The following is a 22,259-nucleotide window of genomic DNA, read 5'->3' as shown; positions in this document are numbered from 1 at the left end:
TGCACGCCCCTGAAAGACAGCCCTGGGGGTCTGCACGCCCCTGGGAGCCAGCCCCGGGGGTCTGCACGCACCTGCTATGGGAGCTTCCGTCCCAGGAGGGTGGGGGTCCCAGCAGGGTGGGGGTCGGAGCACTGGGCTCTGGGCACTGGCAGTGAGAAGGCCACACCAGGGACAGACCTGATTTATTGACGTTGCTTTGTGGGAACAGACGTGCAGCTCAGGGAGGGGGGTTGGCCTCTCCCCCAGCACCGGGCTCCTGTGCCGGGGCGGGGGTGCAGGGGGTGACCCGCCCCTTCTGAGGCTGGGGCGCGTGTGCTGGCTGGACTGCTGCAGGTCCCCGGACGCCAGGCTGTGCAGGGGCCTCCTGGGTTGGCCGTGGAAAGCGCAGGGGCCACTAGAAGTCCAGGAGCTGCGGGGAGCGGGGCGCTCAGAGCGCGGGCGGGCTGGCGGGGTGGGCCGCCCCCCCTCCGCGCCCCGCCCCCACGCACCAGCTGAGGCAGCACCTTCTCCAGCTGCTCCACGTCCACCTGGGCCACGTCCTCCGCCTGGGCCTGCCGGACCCCGCGGACGGCCGCCTCTGCCGCGACAGGGGGCTGCGGACTTGCACGGCGCCCGGCGCCCCCCCCCCCCCCGGCAGTGCCGGCAGAGCCTGGCTGTCACTTCAGGGTCCTGGTGCTGTCACTCACCCACCACGAAAATCCGGAGCAGCTCCGCCGTGAGCTGCAGCGCATCGGCGCTGACTGCGGGGGAGGGGGCGGTTACGGGCCGCAGAGCCCCCCCCCCCCCGCTTCCCGCGCCCCCGCCCGGCCCCACGGCCGCACCTTTGGTCCTGTGGTCCCGGAAGTGCAGGTGCAGCAGCTTACTCAGCAGCTCCTGAGGGGGGAGCGGGTCGGCGCTCAGGGGGGGGGGGGGCACGGCAGCGACCCCAGCAGCGCAGGGGCCTGGGCCACAGCGGGTGGTCGGGATGCGGGCGGAGGCCAGGCCGAGACCCCTGCAGCCCCGAGGTTGGGGCTACTCTGGGGAGGGGGCTGGGGACACCCGGCGAGGGTCGCGTGACGCCCATGCGGGGGCCCGGGTGCGCAGCAGGTGGACGGCTGGGGAAGCCCCGGAGGGAGGGCGCCCACAGCTCGGGGAGCGCAGCGGGGCCGAGCGCCCCATCCCGGCGGCGTGGCTCCGGAGAGCAGCGCGCGAACCCAGCGCCACCTGCTGGGCCCGCGTCCCGCGCGCCGGGCCAGCAGGCGGCTGGCAAAGCCGAAGGCGGGCGGCGACACTCGGGGTCCCTGCGCGCCCCGCCCCTCCCCGCGATGACCCCGACCGCGGCTCCGGCCAGGGCATTCCCGCAGCCGCCCGGCAGTGTGCCCGGCGCTTCCACAGGGCGAGGCCACCGGGCGCCCGCTCGCAGCCCGGCCCGGCCTGCACGCCCCTCCGTGTGGCCGAAGGCCCGCGGCCCTACTCGCCCTACGCCTGGCTGCAGGGCCCTGCCCGCGGTGGGCCGGGCTGGCGGCACGAGGGCTGCCTTAGGGCCCGCGCCCGCATCACCGGCCCTCACCTTCCGGAAGCCGGCGCCGGATCCCTCCATGGCCGTCGCTCCGCGAGTCCTCCGAAACCCCGCCCCCGCGCTCCGGGCCAATGAGTCGCAGCGCGCCCCAAAGGGCCCCGCCCCTGCGTCCCGGGCCAATCAGCCCGGAGCGCGCCCTCCGGAACCCCGCCCCCTCTCCGCCCCGACCAAAGAGTCGCAGCGCGCCCAGTGCGGCCCCGCCCCCCGCGTCCCCGGCCAATCAGCCCGGAGCGCGCCCTCCTCCTTCGCGGGCCGCGGCGCGCCCAGCCCTGTGGCTCTCGCTGCCCCGCGGCGAGCGCCTGCGCAAGGCCTCCTGGGATCTGTAGTTTTCGCTCGCTCTTTCCCGGCGCGCCCCGCTCTTCCTGGATACCGAGGCGCGCGGAGCGCGGCGGCGGCGACGGCGAGCGGCGATCCCCGGCGCGAGGGCGGGGGCCTGGGTGCTGCGGAGCGCGGGAGTGGCCGGGCCGGTCGGGGCGGGGTTGCGGGCCACGTGCCCGCCCGCTTCTCCGGCCAGCGGTCCCCACGCCCCCGCGCGCGGCCCGGTCCTGCCGTCCTGCCCCCTGGACCGCCGCCCATGGGACCGGCCCGGCTTGCGCCCCACTCCGCCTGCCGAGACCGCGTCCCGCACACCGACGCCTGCCGTTGGGCCGCCGCCCGCGGGGGCCCCGGGGACAGCGGCGCGTCCCTCGGCCTGGGCGCGGCGCGCGGAGGGGCCCCGCGAGCCCGGCGCGCATGGAGGAGTTGCGGCGCGCCTACAGCCGCCTGTGCCAGCAGAGCGGGGCCGAGCCCCAGGAGGCCGTCCTGCAGCGGCTGCTGCAGCCCCCGCGGGGCCGGCTGGACCTGGCCACGCAGAGCCTGACGGTGGACAGCTGCAGGGCGCTGGGCAAGCTGCTGCGCGCCGAGGCGCTGCTGACGGAGCTGGTGCTGAGCGACTGCATGCTGAGCGAGGAGGGTGTGTGGGGCCGCCCGGAGCCCCCTGCCGCCGTCGGCGCCGTCCCGACCCGGGCTGCGGGCGGGGGCAGCGGCTCCCTGAGGGCCCCCGGAGCTGGTGCCCGTCGGTGGCTCCGCGGGCTGCTTGGTGCCTGGCAGGGGCTGTGCGGGGTCGGAGGGCAGCGTCACAGCAGGTGGGCGCGGAGCGGGGTGGGGAAGCCTGGCTCCCCGGGCCGGGCGCAGAGTGACCGCCCCTGCCCTGCCCTGGCACAGGGGCCGCGCTGCTGCTGCGAGGGCTGTGCACCAACACCGCGGTCCGGCTGCTGGACTTGAAGGTGAGCAGGCGGCGCCGGCCCGCGGCTGCGCGTGCTCTCCACGTCCCGGCCGGCCCGGGCACCCACAGAAGGGTCGGGGACGCCCCCGCCTTGCCGGGGCCCCGTGGGGCGGCAGGAAGGACTCCCTGCCCTCTCCCATCCTAGGGCAATAACCTGCAGGCCCGCGGGGCCGAGGCTCTGGGACGGCTCCTGCGGCAGAACAAGTCCATTCAGAGGTAGGGTGGCCCGTGTGGCCCGCGGTCGCCCGGCGCAGCAGGGTCTGGAGGTGCTTACGGGGCTGCAGCCAATGGCGGGGCCCCCAAGCCCACATCAGTAAGCCCCGGACCCCGTGGGCCCGCCCTCGGCACAGCCTCACCCTGGAGTGGAACAGCCTGGGCGCCTGGGAGGACGCCTTCGCCGCCTTCTGCGGGGGCCTGGCCGCCAACGAGGCCCTCCGGCAGCTGGACCTCCGCAACAACCAGATCAGCCACCAGGGGGCAGAGCAGCTCGCCCTGGCCCTGAAGGGCAACACCACCCTCCAGCAGCTGGGTGAGTCCCGGCCCTCACCGCACACGGGGGCGGCCGCACTCGGCCGGTGCTGACCGCCGACTCCTTCCAGACCTGCGCTGGAACAACATCGGCCTCCTGGGTGGCCGGGCCCTGGTCAGCTGCTTCCCCAGCAACCGAAGCCTGCGGAGGCTGGACCTGGCTGGGAACAACGTCCCTGGTGACATCCTCAGAGCCGTGGGTAGGGCGTGTGTGGGGTGCTGGCACCCAGCCCTGTCGCCCACCCACCCCGGGCAGGGGCGGCTCAGGGCATGTGTGGGTGCTGGCACCCAGCCCTGTCACCCACCCACCCCAGGCAGGGGCGGCTCAGGGCGTGTGTGGGGTGCTGGCACCCAGCCCTGTCGCCCACCCACCCCGGGCAGGGGCGGCTCGGAGCCGCGACCCCTAAGCTTACGGCACCTGCCACGCACTGCCACCCCCAGCTTGCCTTTGCTGGGTTCCAGGGACCCATGCAGTGTGTAGGGGTCACTTGTGTCACGGCGGGGGGGTGGTGGCTGTGGCCACAGGGCCCAGAGCCCTCCTGCCGATGGCGGTGCTGGGCCTCAGGTGGTCCAGGCGGCAGCCAAGCGAGGGCCTGGCATTGTCGCCCCCGAGGGTGGCTTGTGTGTGAGCTGTGGGGGGGTGGGCAGAGCCTTGCTGCAGCCCCCACGCTGCCCTCCTGCTGCCCAGTCCCCGGGCCAGACGGCTGCTCCCACGGGAGCTCGGGCCCGAGTCCTGGACCCCAGCCGCCCGCCTCCCTGGGCTGCCCGGCCCTCCCAGGACACAGCGTTCGCCTCCACACGCACCCAGCTCCCGCGCAGCGGAGCAGCCCGCCCACCCCCTGCCGTGCCCTGGGGTGCCCGGGCTGACCCCGGTTGACTGCCCAGAGGCTCACAGGGCCCCTCCGACAGAACAAGGCGCGGGCCACAACCAGGACAGGCAGGCGACCCTGCAGGAGAACCAGGCCCGCACCCAGGTGCTCAGCCAGGAGGTCCGGCACCTGCGGGAGGAGAAGTCCAGGCAGGTGAGGCCGGCACTCAGACCCTGGGGCCACCGCTGGGCGGCGGCCTGCGGAGCCTGACGGGGCTCCGGCCGCTCTGCCCCCAGTTTCTGGACCTGATGGAGACGATTGACAAGCAGCGTGACGAGATGGCCCAGAGCAGCCGGTGCGTGGCCCGGGGTCGGGGCCTGGCTCTGGACAGTGTGGTCACAGCGTGGGCTCCCGGGGCACGGTGCAGGCCCAGCGCCCTGTGCACGGCAGCGTAGCTTGGCGCCCGTGTTGAGTGGCCGCTGCTGCCCGGCCGGGAAGGGGCCTGCCGGCCGGGCCTCCTGAGTCGACTGCCCGCAGGGTGTCGGCGGTGCGTGTGGGGCAGCTCCAGGAAGCCCTGAGCGAGAGGCACTCGATCATCAATGCCCTCAAGGCCAAGTGAGCAGAGGGGGCCGGGAGGGGTCCTGCGCCCTGGGGACCGGGCGGTCACCCGGGAGGCCGTCAGGGCCAGCCGAGTGCCGCGAGGGTTTGCTCAGGGCCTGGGGCCCCTCCCCTCGCAGGCTCCAGATGACCGAGGCCGCCCTGGCTCTGTCGGAGCACAAGGCCCAGGAGCTGGGGGAGCGCCTGGCCGCCTCGGAGCAGGGGCAGCTGAGCCAGGCACAGAGGCTGGAGAAGGAGCACAGGCTGGAGCGGCAGGTGGGCAGGGGGCGGGCGGGCGGGGGGCTGCGGCGACCGCCCACCGTGGTGACCGCCCGCCGTGGTGACCGCCCGGGCTGTGGCATCTTGGTGACCGCCCACCGTGGTGACCACCTGAGCTATGGTACCGAGGTGTCCGCCCACCGAGGTGACCACCCACCGTGGTGACCACCCAGGCTGTGGCACCGAGGTGACCGCCCACCGTGGTGACCGCCCGCCGCGGTGACCACCTGAGCTATGGCACCGTGGTGACCGCCCGGGCTGTGGCACCGAGGCGACCGCCCACCGAGGTGACCACCCGCCGTGGTGACCACCTGAGCTGTGGCACCGAGGTGACCGCCCGCCGTGGTGACCGCCCGCCACGGTGACCACCTGAGCTATGGCACCAAGGTGACTGCCCACCGAGGTGACCACCTGAGCTATGGTACTGAGGTGACCGCCCACCGTGGTGACCACCTGAGCTATGGCACCGAGGTGACCGCCCGCCGCGGTGACCACCTGAGCTATGGCACCGAGGTGACCGCCCAGGTTGTGGCACCGAGGTGACCGCCCGCCGCGGTGACCACCTGAGCTATGGCACCGAGGTGACCGCCCAGGTTGTGGCACCGAGGTGACCGCCCGCCGCGGTGACCACCTGAGCTATGGCACCGAGGTGACCGCCCGCCGTGGTGACCGCCCGGCCGCACGCCCCTCAGGAAGCCGCAGAGCGGGAGTCCAGGCTCCTCAGAGACCTGTCGGCCGCCAACGAGAAGAACCTGCTTCTGCGAGACCAGGTGGGGGGTGGGGCGGCCAGGGGCGGGCTGGGGGGGCGGGCGGGGCTGCAGCTCCCTCCCCCTGCCGCCCTCCCCACAGGTGGACGAGGCGGAGCGCAAGGTGGGCTCCCTGCAGGAGCAGCTGTTCCAGGCCAGGCAGCAGCTGACCACCACGGCGGCCGAGCTGAAGCTGCGGGCCATCCAGGCTGAGGGTGGGCACCGGCAGCCGGGGGGGGGGCTGGAGGCCCGGGCTGGGGGGGCAGCGGGGGCTCAGCACAGGCTTCCTCTGGCTTCCAGAGCGCCTGGACGCGGAGAGGAAGAGATCCAAGCAGAACCTGCAGGATGCAGAAAGCCTGCGTCTCAAGGAGGTGCCTGTGCCTGGCCCGGGGGGCCCTGGGGCACGGCCACTGCCCATGGTCTCCCGGGGGGCCCTGGGGCACGGCCACTGCCCATGGGTCTCCCGGGGGGGGCCCTGGGGCACGGCCACCACACGCGGTCCACCCGGGGGGGCCCTGGGGCACGGCCACTGCCCATGGTCTCCCAGGGGGGCCCTGGGGCACGGCCACCGCACACGGTCTCCCGGGGGGGCCCTGGGGCACGGCCACTGCCCATGGTCTCCCGGGGGGGCCCTGGGGCACGGCCACCACACGCGGTCTCCCCGGGACCCCAACCACCAGGCTTGCTGGGTTCTTCACCTGGACTCTCCTACCACATCGGCTGGGGGTCCCCACCAGGCTGCACCCCCCGGGCAGGGCACACCCCAAGGGTCCCAAGGGACGCCTGCCCTCCAGGACGGAGGTCCACGGGGGGATGCCGAGGGGCCCAGGCCTGCCAGCCCTGACCCCTGCCCTCACCGCGGGCAGGTGGAGCACATGACCCGCCACCTGGAAGACAGCGAGAGGGCCATGCAGGAGAGGGTGCAGAGGCTGGAGGCCACGCGGCTGGCGCTGGAGGAGGTGAGGGGCCGCCCGCCTCGCGTGGTGCCCGGGGAGAGCCTCTGGCCCTGTGTGGCATTCAGCCCCCTTGGCCCCGAGAACCCTGCCCAGGGAGGGTGCCAGGGCCTCCCCGGGCCCCTGGGAGGCTGGGGGAGGACGGAGACCACCAGGCTGTGCTGCAGGAGCTGAGCCGCGTGAAGGCTGCGGCGCTCGCCGAGCGAGGCCAGGCGGAGGAGGAGCTCATCAAGGCCAGGCAGCAGGCCCGCCTGGACGAGGTGAGCCCCCCCGGGACTGGCCCAGCGTCTTGGCTCAGCTGAGCTGGGGTGGGGAGGGCGGTGAGGGCGACGTCTGCCCCTGAACAGTGCCGCTGTCGGGGGTCTCAGCCCAGATCCAGCACCGACAGGCGGGGGTAGGGGCTGCGGGCTGAGCGGGACCCCAGTCCGCCCGCCTGCAGAGGGGGCAGCTGTCGGGGCGGGCTCCTGCCGGGCCCTCTCGCTCAGCCGTCCCGTCTGTGCCCGCAGCAGCAGCGCCTGGCCCACCTGGAGGAGAAGCTGCGGCTGCTCGGGCAGGCGCGGGACGAGGCCCAGGGCGCCTGCCTGCAGCAGCGGCAGACGGTGGCCGAGGCCCAGGCCAGGGCCGGGCAGCTGGGCCTGCAGGTGGAGGGGCTGCGGAGGCGCCTGGAGGAGCTGCAGCAGGTAGCGGGGGCTGCGCGGCCGGGCGCCCCGCCCTCCCCTGGGCGCCGCCTCACCGGCCGCCCCCGCAGGAGCTGAGCGACCAGGAGCAGGGGAAGGTGGCCGAGGTGGCCCGGGTGCGGGCGGAGCTGCAGGCGGAGCGCACGGCGCAGCAGGCCCTGAGGGAGAAGGTGGTGGCCCTGGAGCGCCAGCTGCGAGGTGCGCGCCGCGCGGGCCCCCGCCCCCCGCCCCCCGGCCCGCGCAGGTGCGCGCCGCTCACCGCGCTCCCCGCCCGCAGGGGTCGCGAGCGACCACCGGGAGGCGCTGCTGGACCGGGAGAGCGAGAACGCGTCGCTGCGGGAGAAGCTGCGGCTGCGGGAGGCGGAGATCGCGCGCATCCGGGACGAGGAGGCCCAGCGGGCCAGCTTCCTGCAGAACGCCGTGCTGGCCTACGTGCAGGGCGCCCCGAGCCCCCCGAAATGAGCGCGCGCTGCCCCCCGCAATGCAAACAACTTCCGCACTTTGTCCTACACCTTGGCCCCGCGTCTTCTTCGCCGCCCCGCGCGCGGGCCCCGGGGGGCGTGGCCGGGGCCCCGGGAGGGCCGGAGGGGCTCGCGCCCGCGGGGCGCTGGGGTCGGCCCGGCCGCGCCGCGCGGATCCGGGCCCCGCACGCTCCGCCCCGCCGCCCCCCGCCCGCCCGCCGGCCGCGCTCGGCTGTCTCCGCGCCCGCGCTCGGCGGCGCTCGGCTGTCTCCGGCGCTGCTCGGCGCTCGGGTCCGCGGCCGCTGCGGCGCCGGCATTTCTCCGCAGCTCGGCTCGCGGCCGCGCCCGCCGCCGCCCGGCCCGCGCCCATGCAGGCCATCAAGTGCGTGGTGGTCGGCGACGGGTGAGTGCGCGGCCCGGAGCCGGCCCGCAGCGCGGTGGGGGCGGCCCAGGGGGCGCGGCCCGGGCAGGGGCGGGGTGGCCAGCGGCTGGGGTCCTGCAAGGCGGCCCCGCTGCCCCCCGCGCAGGCCGCGTGCGCCCCGGAACCGGGCAGGGTGGGGCGGGTGGCGTGGGGCGGGGCGGGCTGCCAGCCCCGCGTCCTCCGGCCTGCAGCCCGGCCCACCTGATGCTGCGGGCCGACGCCCCGTCCTCCCGGTGGGTGGGGCCAGGCCTCACCTGGGCTGAGCCTCGGCCGGCCTCGCCCTCTCCGGCTCCCCGCCCTCCCCGGGCGCCGGGAACTCCAGGGTCGGGGGCTCGTGCCCCTGCCGCTGCACCCGAGGCCCGTCGGGCTGCCCTGGCCCCATGCATCCCTGGGACCCCGGGGAAGGGGGCTGCGTTCCGGGCAGGAGTAGAGGAGGAGCTGGGAGCCACGTGGGCGCCTCTGTCCACAGCGCCGTCGGAAAGACGTGCCTGCTGATCAGCTACACGACCAACGCGTTCCCGGGGGAATACATCCCCACCGTGTGAGTGCGCGGGCCGGGGCGGGGGTCCCACCCGAGCTGCAGCCCCGCAGGGCAGCTGACCTGCCCCCTCTGCCCCCTCTGCCCCGGCAGCTTCGACAACTACTCTGCCAACGTGATGGTGGACGGGAAGCCGGTGAACCTGGGGCTGTGGGACACGGCCGGGCAGGAGGACTATGACCGGCTGCGGCCGCTCTCCTACCCCCAGACCGTAGGTGGCCACAGGCCGGCCCTGGGAGCCCGGGGGTGGGGGGCCCTGGACACCCCCTGACCGCCCCTTCCTCCCAAGGACGTGTTTCTGATCTGCTTCTCCCTGGTGAGCCCGGCCTCCTTCGAGAACGTTCGTGCCAAGGTAGGGCAGCGCTGGGGGGAGGGGCTCGCCAGGGTCCTGCTGAAGGCTTCGGACTGCTCGTCCTTGCAGGGCTGAGGGGGTGTGTGCCCTGCCCAGGGTGGTGGACCTGGGTGGGTCTCGGCTTCCTGGCTTGGGCATCTTTGTGCCTGGCCACTTCCCCGCCAAACCCGTCAGCCTCTGGTCCCCCCGTGAAGCTGGAGGAGCCAAGTTTGGGCCTGGGGGCAGTGAGGAGGCCTCAGGAGCCACTGCCCACTCCTAGGCGGGGTGGGAGGGCAGCCCCCTCGGCACAGGGCCCCTCGCCCGCGGGGTCAGAGCCTGTGTCTCCCCAGTGGTACCCGGAGGTGCGGCACCACTGCCCCCACACGCCCATCCTCCTGGTGGGCACCAAGCTGGACCTCCGTGACGACAAGGACACCATCGAGCGGCTGCGGGACAAGAAGCTGGCGCCCATCACCTACCCCCAGGGCCTGGCCATGGCCAGGGAGATCGGTGAGGCCCGCGGCGGGTGGGGGCGGGGCCGGGCAGCGGGCGCCCAGTGGGCCCCAGCCCTCGTCAGCCCCGCGTCATCCCCAGGCTCCGTCAAGTACCTGGAGTGCTCGGCCCTGACCCAGAGGGGCCTGAAGACGGTGTTTGACGAGGCCATCCGCGCCGTGCTCTGCCCGCCCCCCGTGAAGAAGCCGGGGAAGAAGTGCACCGTGTTCTAGAGTGGCGGAAGAGACGCGTGGGGGGGCGGGGGGGCGGGGAAGCATGGGGACAAGGCTGGGGCCTCGGGGTCCTGTCCTCTCCGCCTCCTCTGGCCCCCGCGGGAGGCCGGGAGGGAGCAGGGTCTCCCTCAGGGCGGGCAGCCCCAGGCTGGGCTTCCCTGATGGGGGAGGGGGGTGGGTTCTGTCCATGGCGCCCGGGACGGGCGGCCCCTTGTTATTTTATACAATAAACATCCTCCACCGTCGGCTGCTGCCTCTCACTGCCTGCCTGGCCCCTGCCCCAGCCCCCAGCGGTGGAGCCCCGGGCTCGTAGCACCCAGACGGCGCCTCCAAGTGCGGGTCCCCAAAGGAGGCCCGGAGCCCCACTGCACACTGGCCGGGCGGCCCCAGAGCCAGAGTGCCCCCAGCCTGGGAGGGGTGCGGGCAGCTCCCGTGGTGCCAGGGGACCGGTGCGCGGGGCTGCGGCCTGGTCAGGCCTCATGGAGCCTTCTGGCTCAGCACGGGGGCCAGGGCGGGCAAGGGTGTGGTCAGGTGTGGGAACAGGCGTGGCTGAAGTCGGGGCCAGGGTCCGTTGTAGGCGTCACCCAGGTGGACGTGAGTAGCGGTGCTGCAGAGGGCCACTCCAAACACACACTTCCTGTCTGCACCCAAGACCACCGCCCGTGCCTCCGGGGCTGCCTGTGCCGCCGTGTGCACAGGGCACAGGTGCCCCGCCACGGGCGCCACCGCGGGGCCCCAACGTTAAACCGACAGCCTGCACCTGCACGCGACCGCGGCGGCACTATTTACACCACGGGAATCGGCAAATACGACCAGAGCCCGACTTGGTGCCGGCTGGGTAGAACCAGCCGTGGGAGAGTGCGGCTCACTCGGTGTAGACGGCACAAGAAGCCGAGGGGAGCGTCCGTGACCAAGATGGGCGCCCCAAGCTCTTCACTCTGAGCTGTCCCTGTGTCTCGGCGCCGCCCCAGGGTCTCGGCGCCGCCCCAGGGCCAAAGGCCACCCCGGCCCTACCCCCGCTCCTGTCAGGAGCCTGCCCGCAAACCTGGGAGTCGGCACACAGATTTATTGGGGCTGGGGGGGGGGGCTCCGCGGGGCCCGAGGCTCGGCGGCTCAGGTGGCCAGGAAGCCCCCGTCCACCGGCAGGGTGGAGCCTGTGGTCATGCCGCTTCGGTCGCTCAGCAGGAAGAGGATGGCGTCCACCACGTGCTCCACCTCTGCGGGCGGGCGAGGCGGGGGTCAGGGGTGTGGACTGGACGGCGGAGGCGGGCTCGCCTCCTGCCCTCCCACCCCCGCCCCCCGCAGGGACAGGGGCTGCTGGTGCACGCCCGGGCGAGGCCCCCACCCGACTCACCGGCAAACTTGCCGAGCGGGATGCGGTCCAGCAGAGGCTTGGCCTTGTGGGGGTTGCTCCAGTTGGCCTGGCCCATGGGAGTCATCACCACGGTGGGGTTCACCGCGTTCACTCGGATCTGCGCCAGACAGGCGTCAGCACAGCTGCCGGGCCCTGGGCGTGCGGGCCGGGTGGGAGGGCCCCGAGCTGGCTCACCTTGTGGGGCCCGAGCTCCAGGGCCATCACCTTGGTCAGCATGTCCAGGGCACCTTTGGTGGAGCCTGCAAGGAGGGTGTCATGGGGCCCGGCTGGCCGGGAATGGGGCAGGCGGAGGGGCCCGGGCACAGCAGGGCTCACTCACAGTACACACTGTGGTTGGTCAGTGCGCGATGGGAGGCCTGGCTGGACACATTCACGATGGCGCCGGGGGCGCCCCGGGCAATCATGCCCCTGGCCACGATCTGGAAGGGCGGGGGCGGGTGAGGCAGGACGGCCGCCGCCCACCCACCGGCTCTGCGCCCGCGCCCCGCGCCCTCCCCCACAGCTCACCTGGGACACCTGGATGACGGCGCGCAGGTTCACGTCGAAGGACCTGGAGGCAGAGGGACAGACCCTGGTCAGGGACTAGGGCTGCTGCCGCGGCCACGCTCCCCGCCCCCAGGCGCCGCCACTGGCTCACGTGTCACAGGCCTCCTTGGTGACCTCCAGGAAGGGCTGCAACAGCGCCACCCCCGCGTTGTTCACCAGCAGGTCCACGGGGCCCACGCCGCCCAGCGCCCGCTCCGTGGCCTCCCAGTCGCCCAGGTCCACGCACACGGGCTCTACCCCGGGGCACTGTGTGTAGTGGGGGAGGGGCTACGCTACTAGAGGGTCGGTACCCCAGGGGCTGGAGGGCAAGTCCTCCTGGGAGGGCGGCGGGACGAGGGGAGGGGCCCGGGTCGGTCCCAACCACCCCAGGCGGGGGGGGGGGGGCGGGGGGGGCGGCCCCGCCTCTGGTCGGCTCGCTTCCGCCCTGCCCAGGCGCTCCCCGCCCCAGGCCTGCTAGGCTGCCGTTTCAGTCTCCTTCCAAGGCTGGAAGCCCCACGCAGGCCGCGCCCCCCAACCCGCAGAGCTAGGACTGGGCCCGGCCTACCTCGCGGACGAGGCTGTCCAGGTCTGCTCGGGTTCGGCTCACGGCCACCACCCGTGCACCCGCCGCGTGCAGGGCCTGGACGGTGCCGCGCCCGATGCCTGCGTGGAGCGCGGCTCAGTGCGGGCGCTCCCAGCCCCGCCGGCCCCCGACCTCCGACCCCCGGCCGCCCTCGCCTCCTCCCGCCCGCCGCCTTTGGCCCCGGCCACCTTTGCCCGCCCCGGTGACCAGCACGCGCCGGCCCGCCAGCCCCAGCTCCATGTTGGCGCCGTCTGGGCGCGGAGCGCCGGGGCCACGGGACTTGGAGCTCTGGGGCGGGACGCGGCGGGACCAATCGCAGGCTGGCCTTCCAGGAGGGGGCGGGGACATTCAAATAAGGCCTGCCCTGCGGCGGTGATTGGCCGACAGCTGGGGGCGCGGCCGGGCCGGGGCGGGCCCCCGCTGGCCCCGGCACCAGGCTTTCCAAACTGCCAAACTTTCCAAACCCACCGACATTAGCGGCCCCTCAATATTATTAGAAAAAGTAGTCGTGGCAGTCAATCCCCGAGGGAACACGCGAAGTGGCCCTCCCGCAGGCCTGGGAGCGCTCGCACCGGCTGGCCCAGGGGAGAGAAGACCCCAGCACCAGCTGGCTTCAGAGCCCACCAGCGCCTTTGGTCAGCAAAAGCCAGGACCACCCTTCAGGATCAGCTGCAGACGGACACGTGCCTGCGTGCCCACTGGGAGTCTACAGAGAAGCTGCTCTGTTGTGTAAACCACGCGGGAAAGTCTAGAGCCGCTGCCCTGAGGGCCTTCTGTGGCCGGGAGTGGACGCAGACGTGGACAGGCTGCAGGCGAGGGTGGCCGGCTGCAGCGGGAGGTGTGTCTCAGAAGTCCTCCAGGGGCCACCCCGCCTTCTGCTCCCAGCCTTGGACCCTGCCCCTGCCAGCCAGAGGCCCAGGGAGGGGCAGCCCTGACATGTCCATCCACACGTTAAACCCACCACCCCCGCCGCGCGGCTTGGCCTTGCCCACAACAGGAGGTCCACGTCTTCTCAATCATCCCATGATCCTTGCCAGCTGGCCCGGCCAGCGTCCGCCAGGACCTGCTCCTTGGCATCCCTGCTGGCCGCTCAGAGGCACCCCCACTCCCCACCGCCACGTGCAGCTGCCGCAGGACCCCAGCTCCTTATCCTCTGCCCCCTCAGCCAGGGCTGGAGCTGTGCTGGTCAGCCTACTGTCCACCTCTGGCCCCACAGCCTCTAGACACCACGGGCCACGCCAGGGCCTGGTCTCGGCAAGCACAGCTGGCCAGAGCTGGGCTGTGGCTCCCGGGCCAGGACTCAGGCCGTGCGGGGTGGGGGCAGCAGCTGTGGGCCCCGCACTCCTGGTTCCTCCCCTGCTGTCTCTGGCAGAAGTGGACTCCCCGCCCACACACAGGCCTCCCGGCCCACCTCGGGGCGCCCCTACCCTCCAGAGGGTGGCCCAGGGCCCGGGCATCCCCCCACAGGCGCAAGGAAGGGACGCAGCTGCCCTCTGCCCTCAGTCCTGCCCAGGACTGGCCCGGCGCTGCAGCAGGGTCAGCATCGCGCTGCAAGAGCCTCCGCCCCTCCGCCCTGTGGTCGCGAGCAGGGCGGAGGAATCGGCCGCCCCCCGGACCCTCTCCCCGTCCTCCTCTCCCCGTCCTCCCCCCGGACCCCTCTCCCCGTCCTCCCGAGCGTCGCACAGGACTCTGGAATGCTGGGTCCCGCAGAGCGGCCTCCATTTATTTAGGGAACCGGCCCCGCAGCGCGGCGGACGTCGCAGGAGAGACGGCGGGATCTCAGGATGAGCGCGACGCTGGACATCGTGGCCGTGGAAGGGGCGGTGAGAGCGGGCGTGGGGGGCGGTGCCAGGAGGCGGGGCCACGGCACGGAGGCGGGGCCAGCGCTGGGAGACGAGGCGTGGTCGGGGGCGGGGCTGGGAGGCGTGGGCGGGGCGGGGCCTGCAGGAAGTGGGCCGGGATAGGAGGAGTGGCGGGGCGGGGGCGGGAATTGGCGTGGAGGCGGGGCCAGCGCTGGGCGTTGGACCCGCTGTGGCGTGGGGGGCCTGGGCAGACGCGAAGCCAAGCCCCTCCGGTCGCTGGAGGCCAGACGCTCTAGGAGGCCAGGTAGCCGGCGTCCACGAGGATGCCCGAGCCGCTGGTGGAGGCGCTGCGGTCGCTGAGCAGGAAGAGGATGCTGTTGACCACATCCCCCACCTCTGCGGGGCAGCGAGCCGGTCAGGGCGGTGGCTCGGCCGCGCGGGGGCCGTCCGCCACTGCCCCTCCCTCCTGCCCCCTGGACCTGCGAACTTTCTCAGAGGGTGGCGCTCCTTCAGCTTCCGGGCGAAATCGGCGTCGGCGGAGACTTTCTGGCCCATGGCGGTCAGCACCACCGTGGGGTTCACAGAGTTCACGCGGATCTGGGGCGGGAACCGGGGTGGCGGCCTGCGTGGCTCCACAGGCCCTGGCCCCACAGCCCCTGGTGCCCCTCCCCCCAGGACTGAGTCTGTTTACTGAGTTCAGCCAACCTTTGACCCCACTGCCCAGAGCCAAGCTCCACCCTCATTTCACTCCCAGCCCCCACCTTGTGTGGCCCCAGCTCCATGGCCATGGCTTTGGTCAGCATGGTCATTGCGCCCTTGGTGGAGCCTGTTGGGGGAAGGCAGCACTGAGTCCCCTCCCCTTCGGGACGGAGCCCTCCTACCCCAGGGGTGCGGGACAGAGGAGGGGGAGGGGGAGGGGGAGGGGGGAGGACGCTGGCTGAGCGGCAGGACTTACTATAGGCTGCCAGGTTGGGAAAGGTGACGTGGGCCACCATGCTGGAGACGTTGACAATGGAGCCGGGCACTCCGCGGTCGATCATGCCCCTGGCTACGATCTAGAAGCCGAATGGGCGTCAGCTGACCCCCCCCCCCCGCCCATCGCCGCCGGGCGCCCCTCTGCGGGCTCACCTGGGACACCTGGAACACAGAGCGCAGGTTCACGTGGAAGGACCTAGCAAGAGAGGGCGGCGGCGTGTCTGCCTGCCCTTCTGGGCCCGTCCCGCCCGGCCTCCCCCGACCGCTGTCCCACCCCCACCTGTCAAAGGCCTCCTTGGTGACCTCCAAGAAGGGCTGCATCAGCGCCACGGCGGCATTGTTCACCAGCAGGTCCACGGGGCCCACGCCGCCCAGCGCCCGCTCCGTGGCCTCCCAGTCGCCCAGGTCCACGCACACGGGCTCTACCCCCGGGCACTGTGGGAGACATGGGGCAGTGGGCAGGGGAGGGGTGGGCGTCCCGGCAACTCAGGAGGTGTCCTGGAGGCTGTGAGGGGCGGGCCAGGGCCAGGCCAGAGCTGTGTGCCTCACCTCCTGGGAGAGATGGACCAGGTCAGCGTGGGTGCGACTCACGGCCACCACGCTGGCTCCCTGAGCGTGCAGCGCCTTCACAGTGTCCCGGCCGATCCCTGCAGGGGTGGACTCCGTGGGTGGGTGCCCTGGTCAGTGCTGGGGTCCAGGGAGCAGGTGGGAGCAAGGGCTGCAGCCCCTCCCGTCCCGGAGCCGAGGGGGTCCCAAGCCAGAGGCCTGGCTGACCAAGATCCTGCCAGAGAGGCCCCCGAAAGCAGCCGCCTTCCACCGAGCCCTCAGAAGAGGTCCGGCTGGACACTGCCTCTGCCCGCTGGGGGCCTGGGGGCCGTGCCGAGGGCGGGGCGAGCTCACCGCTCCCGGGAGGGTCTCCTGTGTCGACCAGTGAGGGCTGCTGGCCCGGGCCGAGGCCTGCAGCCATCTGGTGAGGAGCAGCTCGGCCAGGTCCTGGGCTCGGCGGGCGGGCGCAGGGGGCTCGGCTGCTGCTGGGCCGGGATGGCAGGCAGGGCCCGCACCCACTGCTCACACCCACCTTTCCCTGCTCCGGTCACCAGGGCCCGCAGGCCCTGGAAGTTCATCTGCATGGTGCTGGTCCCGTCTGGTCCGGCGCTGAGGCGGGCTGCGGTTATAAAGGTCTGGGCAGGTGGGCGGGGCTGGGCAGGTGGGCGTGGCTGGGTGTCCTCATTTCCTCCCCAGAAATTTCATCCCCAGGGGAAGCGCGGGGGGGGGGGCGCGAGGGGGGCAGGAGGGAGGGAGGGAGGGAGGCCCTCGCCCCAGCAGGGGCAGGGAGTGGAATTCCGGGGTTTGGTTCTTTCTCTTGACTGAACAGAGACACCTCCCACCTTGCACCCCCAAATCCAGGACCAGTGCCCTGCCCCCGCCTCCCACCCTGCACCCCCAGATCCAGGACCAGTGCCCTGCCCCCCTGCTTCCTGGCATCGGAGTCTCATGCCCGCCCGTGGAGAGGCCAGAGCACCCGTGCCCCATGGGAATGCATGTGGGTCCACATTGCCAGCTCTCTGGCAGTGCTCTGGTGCCCTGGTGGGGGGCTCCTGCTAAAGTAGGGGGTGGGACCCCCTCCTGAGCCGACTGGGACAGACGGCCTGAAGACCCCAGGGTGGTGGCTGGGGGGACCCCCTGCTTGCAGCTTCCCCGTGCACCTGACTGGGCCCCGGCAAAGTCTCCGGAGTCCTCCCTCACTGTTGCTGTGGATTCGTTCTGAGAGGATGAGCGGTGGGGGCAAGAGGCACGGAGTCACCACACAGACCCTGGGAGCCAGGTGAAAGCAGGCCAGTGGAGCAGCCCACAGACTCATTTATTTCAGTTGGTGCAGCAGCTTATATAGCCGAGGCAGCCAATCCAGTCAAGGGGTGGTCTACGCCCTAACCAATCACAGCCTGCTGCCAGGCAGGCTCCTTTGCCAGGTGGTTTCTGAAGCCGTTCCTGAGTAACTGACGCTCGCTTGCCAGTGGCCATCTTGGCACGGCTTTCTCATTCTACTGCACTCACCTGCCCTAGCCAGCCCGGGACTCTGCCCTCCCTGGACACTTTGAGGTGCCCTCAGGGGCAGGGGTCTTCTGCACCCGGCCTGCGTCCCCTGGAGCTCTCCTCCTGGGTGGACTTTGCAGGGAGGGGCATTTGGGAAACAGACGGGAGGATTTGACGCCCGCCAGCCCAGTTCCCCTTCCAGGGCTGATGAATCTGGACGGCTTCCCAGCCCTGGGAGACACGGGTCCTGGGAGGGACGCTTAGTCCAGGGACATCAGGGCCGGCCAGGGGAGTGCCCACTCCCGAAGCCGAGGAACCCAGGTGCACCCCACAGAGGGGAAGCTGAGGCCTGCTCTGGAGCCGGGCTGGCTCCCTCCCCAGGACTTGCCAGCTCCTGTCTGAGGTGGGGGACGGAGGGAGGGGCTGCAGAGGCAGGGAGCTTCAGGCCCCGCCCCAGGCACCTGGAGAAGAGGCCAGCAGCTCCCAGCTCCCACCTCTGTCCTTGTCCTGCCTGAGTCCTGGCGGCCAGGGCTGGGGAGAAGGTGGGGCTCACTGCCCTCCCTGCGAGCCTGACTTAGGGTCCGTCCAGCACACCCCACCTGTCTGAGGGGCAGGGGAAGGAAGCAGCAGCTCAGAAACAACCCCGCCTCCCACCCTGCACCCCCAGATCCAGGACCAGTGCCCTGCCCCCGCCTCCCACCCTGCACCCCCAGATCCAGGACCAGTGCCCTGCCCCCGCCCTCCCACCCTGCACCCTCAGATCCCGGACCAGTGCCCTGCCCCCGCCTCCCACCCTGCACCCCTAGACCCCCAGATCTAGGACCAGTGCCCTACCCCCGCCTCCCACCCTGCACCCCCAGATCCAGGACCAGTGCCCTGCCCCCGCCTCCCACCCTGCACCCCCAGATCCAGGACCAGTGCCCTGCCCCCGCCCTCCCACCCTGCACCCCCAGATCCCGGACCAGTGCCCTGCCCCCGCCTCCCACCCTGCACCCCCAGATCCAGGACCAGTGCCCTGCCCCCGCCTCCCACCCTGCACCCCCAGATCCCGGACCAGTGCCCTGCCCCCGCCCTCCCACCCTGCACCCCCAGATCCAGGACCAGTGCCCTGCCCCCTGCCTTTTCAGATGCTGCAGCTCAGGTTTGTTTGTTTGTTTAAGACTTATTTATTTGTTTGTTTGTTTGTTTTAAAGGTAGCGTTACAGAGAGGCAGAGGCAGACAGAGAGAGACAGAGAGAGAGAGACAGAGAGAGGTCTTCCATCCGCTGGTTCACTCCCCAGAAGGCCACTACGGCCGAAGCTGGGCCAGGCTGGAGCCAGGAGACAGGAGCTTCCTCTGGGTCTCACGTGGGTGCAGGGGTCCAAGCGCTTGGGCCATCCTCCGCTGCTTTCCCAGGCCACAGCAGAGAGCTGGGTGGAAGTGGAGCAGCCGGGACTCGAAGATGCTGCACTGCAGGCGGCGGCTTTACCCGCTACACCACAGCGCCGGCCCCTGCACTCAGTTTTGCTTGGACACAAATCACTCAATGGCCACCAGGTCCATGGGACGCCGTAGCTGAACCCTCCCAGCAGGAGACCCCCAGCCCCGTGCAGTGACGTCCAGGGTTGGAATGAGGGGACAGGTGCTGGCTCCAGACGTCCCCCTCTCGGGATGCACCTTGGCCCGTCTTGGTTCTCTGACCTTGACAGCAGCGTTCTGAATGCCGCTTGGAGGGGACAGCCCACAGACGGCGGCGTTTGGGGACGGCGGGGCGCGGCCACGGCCCGGTGAACCGAGCAGGGTACTTGCTGTGGTTTGAAGAGGATTTGGCCCCCGACTCGTGCAGGTGCTTGAACCCCAAGGTCAGGTTAGGCCACCACTTGTGACCCTGGCATCCCACATGGGAGCGCCCCGAGTCCTGGCTGCTCCACTTCCTATGCGGCTCCCTGCTCCGGCCTGGGAAAGCAGAGGAAGACGGCCCAGGTTCCTGCCCCTGCCCCCACATGGGAGACCTGGGTGGAGTCCCAGGCTCCTGGCTTCAGCCTGGCCTGGTGTTTGCCCGCTGTTGGCAGGGGAGCAGCTGGAGCCGTGACCCGGCAAGTGGAAGCCCCGGCTCTGCACGGGAGCTTTGTGGGAGGAGAGCAAACAAGCACCCAGAACACACGCATTCAGGGGATCGAATTGCCACCCTCCTACCTCTGAAGAGGAAGTGGCTCCCTGCCACCAGGAAGTGGGGGCTCCTGTGGCTGAGAACTCGGGAGCGGACCGCGGCGGGCTTGGAGGGGCCTCCCCAGCACCCCACGCCGAGTTCCTTCAGCTCAGAGAACTGAGCCGTCAGTCCTGCACTCCTTCACGCGATGAACCACACGGAGCAGGCCGGAGGGAGCACGGGGGGCTTCCTGGAGGAGGCACAGGGGACCCTGCGTGGAGTGGGGAGCGGCTCAGGTCCCCACCCCCTCACCACACACAGGTGCACAGGCACAGGCACCCAGACACGCGGGCGGCCGGGGCCAGGCCCTCCCCACGACAGTGTCCACCTGCTGGAGTCTGTCCCTGCACTGGCACGGGCCCCCCCATCACAGTGCTGGTGAGAGAAGGCCCTGGGACCCGCCTCCCCCCACCATGAGAGCGGGGCTCTGCCTGACCCAGAGATGGCCCGGCAGGCACCTCTGCCAAGAGGCCAAGCTCTTGTGCGTGGGGAGGGCGGGGCCAGGGCAGGGAGCTGCGGTGGGTGTAAGGCAACACCGTGAGAAAAGCGAGCCCAGCTGTTCCCAGGCCTGGAGTGTGCACCTGTGTCTGTGCGGGCACACTCCCTGCCGCGTGGGCCAGGCCCTTGCCGTCCGCAGCCGCCCTGGCCGGGGCCATTGCTGGGGTGAAGGGGGCTTTTCTGCAGCCACGCCGCGGGCCCCGGACTCCGAGAACAAGGGCGACAAGAGTGAGGCCGAGTGAGCCGAGCTCCCAGGGCCCTGCACAGTGCAAGTGGTTTAGCAGGCAGGTGGGCGAGCAGGGGCGGGCGCTGCCTGGACAGAGCATGGCCACATTCGGATGGAACAGAATCATCAGCCGACTGACTCGGGAGCTCAGAGAGCCGGCAAAACAAGCGTGAAAACCCACGCGGGGCCGGCGCCGTGGCTCGAGGGTTAATCCTCCGCCCGCGGTGCTGGCATGCATGTGGGCACCGGTTCTCCTCCCGGCTGCTCCTCTTCCGATCCAGCTCCCTGGTCACGTGCCTGGGTCAAGTGCTTGGGCCCCTGCACCCAAATGGGAGACCCGGAAGAAGCTCCTGGCTCCTGGCCTCGGATCGGGCTCAGCTCCGGCTGTTGCGGCCAACTGGGGAGTGAACCAGCAGACGGAAGACCTCTCTCTCTCTTTCTCTCTCTCTCTCTCTCTCTCTCATTCTTTCTGCTTCTGTTTCTCTATAACTCTGCCTTTCAAATAAAGAATTAATTAAAAAAAAAAAAAAGAAAAACAAAACCTTATGGGACAGCACCACACTGTTGTCAGCACAGGAGGAGAGCGGGCTTGGTCCCACCTCCCTCTGACCCAGCCCCCTGCTAACGGCCGGGGAGGCAGCAGATGGTCACCCAGGTGCCTGGGCTCCTGCACCCACGTGGGAGACCCGGATGCAGCTCCTGCCCCCTGGCTTTTGGCTTCAGCCTGGCCCAGCCCTGGCTGTTTGAGAAGTGAACCAGCAGATGGAAGATCTCTCTTTGTAATTATGCCTTTCAAATAAATAAAATAAATATTTAAAAAAAAATACTCACTGCTCTCCAGGCTGCCCACCCCCAAAAGAAAATAAAACCGGTGGCTGTGGTGTACGGTTGATTAAGCCACCATCTGGGATGCCAGCTCCCTGCCCAGGCACCGGGAGGCACAGATGCTCCTTGGGCCCCTGCACCCGCGGGGGAGACCCAGATGGAGTCCTGGCTCCTGGCCAGGCTGGCCCCGCCCCAACCATTGCAAGTATTTGAGTAGTAAACCAGCAAATGGAAGATCTCTCTCTCTCTCTCTCTCTCCTCTCTCTCTCTGTCTCCTTGTTGTTCTGCCTTCTAGTAGATGAAAACAACAAAACATAATAAGAGAATAAAAGTTGAAATACAAACTTCATTTCTCAGCATAAACCCGTCAGGTTTTGTAAGCCGTGACCCCAGCCGTCCAGGCCGCCCACCAAACCCTTCCTCGTTCAGTCTGTGCTTTCCTCTCTCCAAGATTTACTCACTTGTGTGAAGGAGTAACACAGAGAGGGGGAGGCGGAGAGAGACGGTCATCTGCTGGCTCACTCCAGGCAGGAGCCAGGAGCTTCCTCCGGGTCTCCCAGGCGGGTGCAGGGCCCAAGGACCTGGGCCACCCTCCACTCTTTTCCCAGGCCAGAGCAGAGAGCTGGATGGGAAGTGGAGCAGCCGGGTCTCAAACCGGCGCCCATATGGGATGCCCGCACTGCAGGCCATGGCATTAACCTGCTGCACCACAGCGCCAGCCCCAGGTTTTTTTTTTTTTTTTTTTTTGACAGGCAGAGTGGACAGTGAGAGAGACAGAGAGACAGAGAGAAAGGTCTTCCTTTGCCGTTGGTTCACCCTCCAATGGTCGCTGCGGCCGGCGCACCACGCTGATCCGATGGCAGGAGCCAGGTGCTTCTCCTGGTCTCCCATGGGGTGCAGGGCCCAAGCACTTGGGCCATCCTCCACTGCACTCCCGGGCCACAGCAGAGAGCTGGCCTGGAAGAGGGGCAACCGGGACAGAATCCGGCGCCCCGACCAGGACTAGAACCCGGTGTGCCGGCGCCACAAGGCGGAGGATTAGCCCGGTGAGCCGCAGCGCCGGCTCCAGTGTGTTCTTAAGGTTAGGAAGCAAACGGTTCAGAAGGGGCCACGGACTGCAGGCTGACGCCCAAGGCCGGCGGCCAGACTCCAGCTCCGGGCGCTGTCCCAGGACGCAGCCGCTCTCCCTCTGGTCCTCCCCGGCGGCAGCAAGCAGACAGCCCTGAGCCTGACGGCCACTCCTGCTGTTTGCTTTTTCCCTAGTGGGAGACAGTGCTCGGCCTTGGCCCCGCTGCGTTTCTGTGTGTGCGGACGGTTGGCTTGGCTTTGCCTCCTGGCCT

At 70.8% G+C, this 22,259-nt stretch overlaps 5 protein-coding genes and 1 long non-coding RNA gene across 18 annotated transcripts; 2 read left to right on the top strand and 4 right to left on the bottom strand.

Moving 5' to 3' along the window:
• Positions 1-165: 165 nt before the first annotated feature.
• Positions 166-1,610, bottom strand: CENPX (centromere protein X). Of its 3 annotated transcripts, XM_051828439.3 has the most exons (5): positions 1,550-1,610; positions 822-873; positions 687-740; positions 489-577; positions 166-409 (listed from the first exon to the last, which is right to left on the bottom strand). In XM_051828439.3, the coding sequence occupies exons 1-5, from the start codon at positions 1,577-1,579 to the stop codon at positions 395-397; spliced, it is 240 nt and encodes a 79-aa protein (XP_051684399.1). In that variant the 5' UTR covers positions 1,580-1,610; the 3' UTR covers positions 166-394. The 3 variants fall into 3 exon arrangements, with proteins under 3 accessions (XP_051684399.1, XP_089174698.1, XP_051684398.2); XM_089318572.1 differs by having other exon boundaries at positions 687-873; XM_051828438.3 differs by lacking the exon at positions 489-577.
• Positions 1,611-1,800: 190 nt separating this feature from the next.
• On the top strand, positions 1,801-7,920 carry LRRC45 (leucine rich repeat containing 45). Of its 4 annotated transcripts, none has more exons than XM_089318561.1 (17): positions 1,857-2,510; positions 2,762-2,823; positions 2,968-3,038; positions 3,173-3,351; positions 3,422-3,550; positions 4,260-4,372; positions 4,456-4,514; positions 4,697-4,774; positions 4,897-5,032; positions 5,728-5,805; positions 5,885-5,996; positions 6,082-6,152; positions 6,648-6,740; positions 6,902-6,994; positions 7,244-7,414; positions 7,483-7,609; positions 7,689-7,920. In XM_089318561.1, the coding sequence occupies exons 1-17, from the start codon at positions 2,291-2,293 to the stop codon at positions 7,871-7,873; spliced, it is 1,977 nt and encodes a 658-aa protein (XP_089174687.1). In that variant the 5' UTR covers positions 1,857-2,290; the 3' UTR covers positions 7,874-7,920. The 4 variants fall into 4 exon arrangements, with proteins under 4 accessions (XP_089174689.1, XP_089174688.1, XP_089174687.1 ...); XM_051828425.3 differs by having other exon boundaries at positions 1,864-2,510; positions 7,241-7,414; XM_089318562.1 differs by lacking the exon at positions 7,244-7,414 and having other exon boundaries at positions 1,853-2,510.
• On the top strand, positions 7,883-10,132 carry RAC3 (Rac family small GTPase 3). Of its 2 annotated transcripts, none has more exons than XM_089318568.1 (6): positions 7,883-8,275; positions 8,763-8,834; positions 8,925-9,042; positions 9,121-9,183; positions 9,513-9,688; positions 9,757-9,959. In XM_089318568.1, exons 1-6 carry the CDS (start codon positions 7,893-7,895, stop codon positions 9,815-9,817), a joined length of 873 nt encoding a protein of 290 aa, XP_089174694.1. In that variant the 5' UTR covers positions 7,883-7,892; the 3' UTR covers positions 9,818-9,959. The 2 variants fall into 2 exon arrangements, with proteins under 2 accessions (XP_089174694.1, XP_089174693.1); XM_089318567.1 differs by having other exon boundaries at positions 7,893-8,275; positions 9,513-9,672; positions 9,757-10,132.
• Positions 10,133-10,933: 801 nt separating this feature from the next.
• Positions 10,934-12,623, bottom strand: DCXR (dicarbonyl and L-xylulose reductase). Of its 7 annotated transcripts, none has more exons than XM_089318569.1 (8): positions 12,559-12,623; positions 12,353-12,450; positions 11,900-12,075; positions 11,770-11,812; positions 11,582-11,681; positions 11,437-11,501; positions 11,242-11,359; positions 10,934-11,104 (listed from the first exon to the last, which is right to left on the bottom strand). In XM_089318569.1, the coding sequence occupies exons 1-8, from the start codon at positions 12,608-12,610 to the stop codon at positions 11,001-11,003; spliced, it is 756 nt and encodes a 251-aa protein (XP_089174695.1). In that variant the 5' UTR covers positions 12,611-12,623; the 3' UTR covers positions 10,934-11,000. The 7 variants fall into 7 exon arrangements, 5 of the variants coding, with proteins under 5 accessions (XP_089174695.1, XP_051684396.2, XP_051684397.2 ...); XM_051828436.3 differs by having other exon boundaries at positions 11,900-12,054; XM_051828437.3 differs by having other exon boundaries at positions 11,900-11,934.
• A 1,442-nt stretch (positions 12,624-14,065) lies between these two features.
• On the bottom strand, positions 14,066-16,355 carry LOC127485431 (carbonyl reductase [NADPH] 2). The gene is made up of 8 exons (XM_051828440.3): positions 16,226-16,355; positions 15,697-15,794; positions 15,428-15,582; positions 15,301-15,343; positions 15,128-15,227; positions 14,934-14,998; positions 14,652-14,769; positions 14,066-14,568 (listed from the first exon to the last, which is right to left on the bottom strand). Exons 1-8 carry the CDS (start codon positions 16,275-16,277, stop codon positions 14,465-14,467), a joined length of 735 nt encoding a protein of 244 aa, XP_051684400.1. The 5' UTR covers positions 16,278-16,355; the 3' UTR covers positions 14,066-14,464.
• A 1,968-nt stretch (positions 16,356-18,323) lies between these two features.
• Positions 18,324-19,513, bottom strand: LOC138845969 (uncharacterized). The gene is made up of 2 exons (XR_011383311.2): positions 19,358-19,513; positions 18,324-19,117 (listed from the first exon to the last, which is right to left on the bottom strand). It is a non-coding gene; the product is annotated as an uncharacterized LOC138845969 (long non-coding RNA).
• Positions 19,514-22,259: the final 2,746 nt, after the last annotated feature.

Source organism: Oryctolagus cuniculus, chromosome 17 (genome assembly GCF_051225735.1).
Source record: "Oryctolagus cuniculus isolate XC-2025 breed Fujian yellow rabbit chromosome 17, ASM5122573v1, whole genome shotgun sequence".
Taxonomy (NCBI): domain Eukaryota; kingdom Metazoa; phylum Chordata; class Mammalia; order Lagomorpha; family Leporidae; genus Oryctolagus; species Oryctolagus cuniculus.
This window is presented reverse-complemented; position numbering and strand designations above follow the sequence as displayed.

Coding starts and splice junctions, on each gene's coding strand:
- CENPX (XM_051828438.3), bottom strand. CDS start 1,579: ATGGAGGGATCCGGCGCCGGCTTCCGGAAG. Junction 874..1,549: donor CCGGCGCCGGCTTCCGGAAG/GTGAGGGCCGGT, acceptor CTCCCCCCTCAG/GAGCTGCTGAGTAAGCTGCT. Junction 741..821: donor CCGGGACCACAGGACCAAAG/GTGCGGCCGTGG, acceptor CCTCCCCCGCAG/TCAGCGCCGATGCGCTGCAG.
- LRRC45 (XM_051828425.3), top strand. CDS start 2,291: ATGGAGGAGTTGCGGCGCGCCTACAGCCGCCTGTGCCAGCAGAGCGGG. Junction 4,373..4,455: donor GGGAGGAGAAGTCCAGGCAG/GTGAGGCCGGCA, acceptor CTCTGCCCCCAG/TTTCTGGACCTGATGGAGAC. Junction 6,153..6,647: donor AAAGCCTGCGTCTCAAGGAG/GTGCCTGTGCCT, acceptor CACCGCGGGCAG/GTGGAGCACATGACCCGCCA.
- RAC3 (XM_089318567.1), top strand. CDS start 7,893: ATGCAAACAACTTCCGCACTTTGTCCTACACCTTGGCCCCGCGTCTTC. Junction 8,835..8,924: donor GGGGAATACATCCCCACCGT/GTGAGTGCGCGG, acceptor CTGCCCCGGCAG/CTTCGACAACTACTCTGCCA. Junction 9,673..9,756: donor GGCCATGGCCAGGGAGATCG/GTGAGGCCCGCG, acceptor CGTCATCCCCAG/GCTCCGTCAAGTACCTGGAG.
- DCXR (XM_089318569.1), bottom strand. CDS start 12,610: ATGGAGCTGGGGCTGGCGGGCCGGCGCGTGCTGGTCACCGGGGCGGGC. Junction 11,360..11,436: donor TGGAGCTCGGGCCCCACAAG/GTGAGCCAGCTC, acceptor TGTCTGGCGCAG/ATCCGAGTGAACGCGGTGAA. Junction 11,105..11,241: donor CCCGCTCGGCAAGTTTGCCG/GTGAGTCGGGTG, acceptor GCCCGCCCGCAG/AGGTGGAGCACGTGGTGGAC.
- LOC127485431 (XM_051828440.3), bottom strand. CDS start 16,277: ATGCAGATGAACTTCCAGGGCCTGCGGGCCCTGGTGACCGGAGCAGGG. Junction 15,583..15,696: donor TGGTCCATCTCTCCCAGGAG/GTGAGGCACACA, acceptor TGTCTCCCACAG/TGCCCGGGGGTAGAGCCCGT. Junction 14,569..14,651: donor CCCTCTGAGAAAGTTCGCAG/GTCCAGGGGGCA, acceptor GCTGCCCCGCAG/AGGTGGGGGATGTGGTCAAC.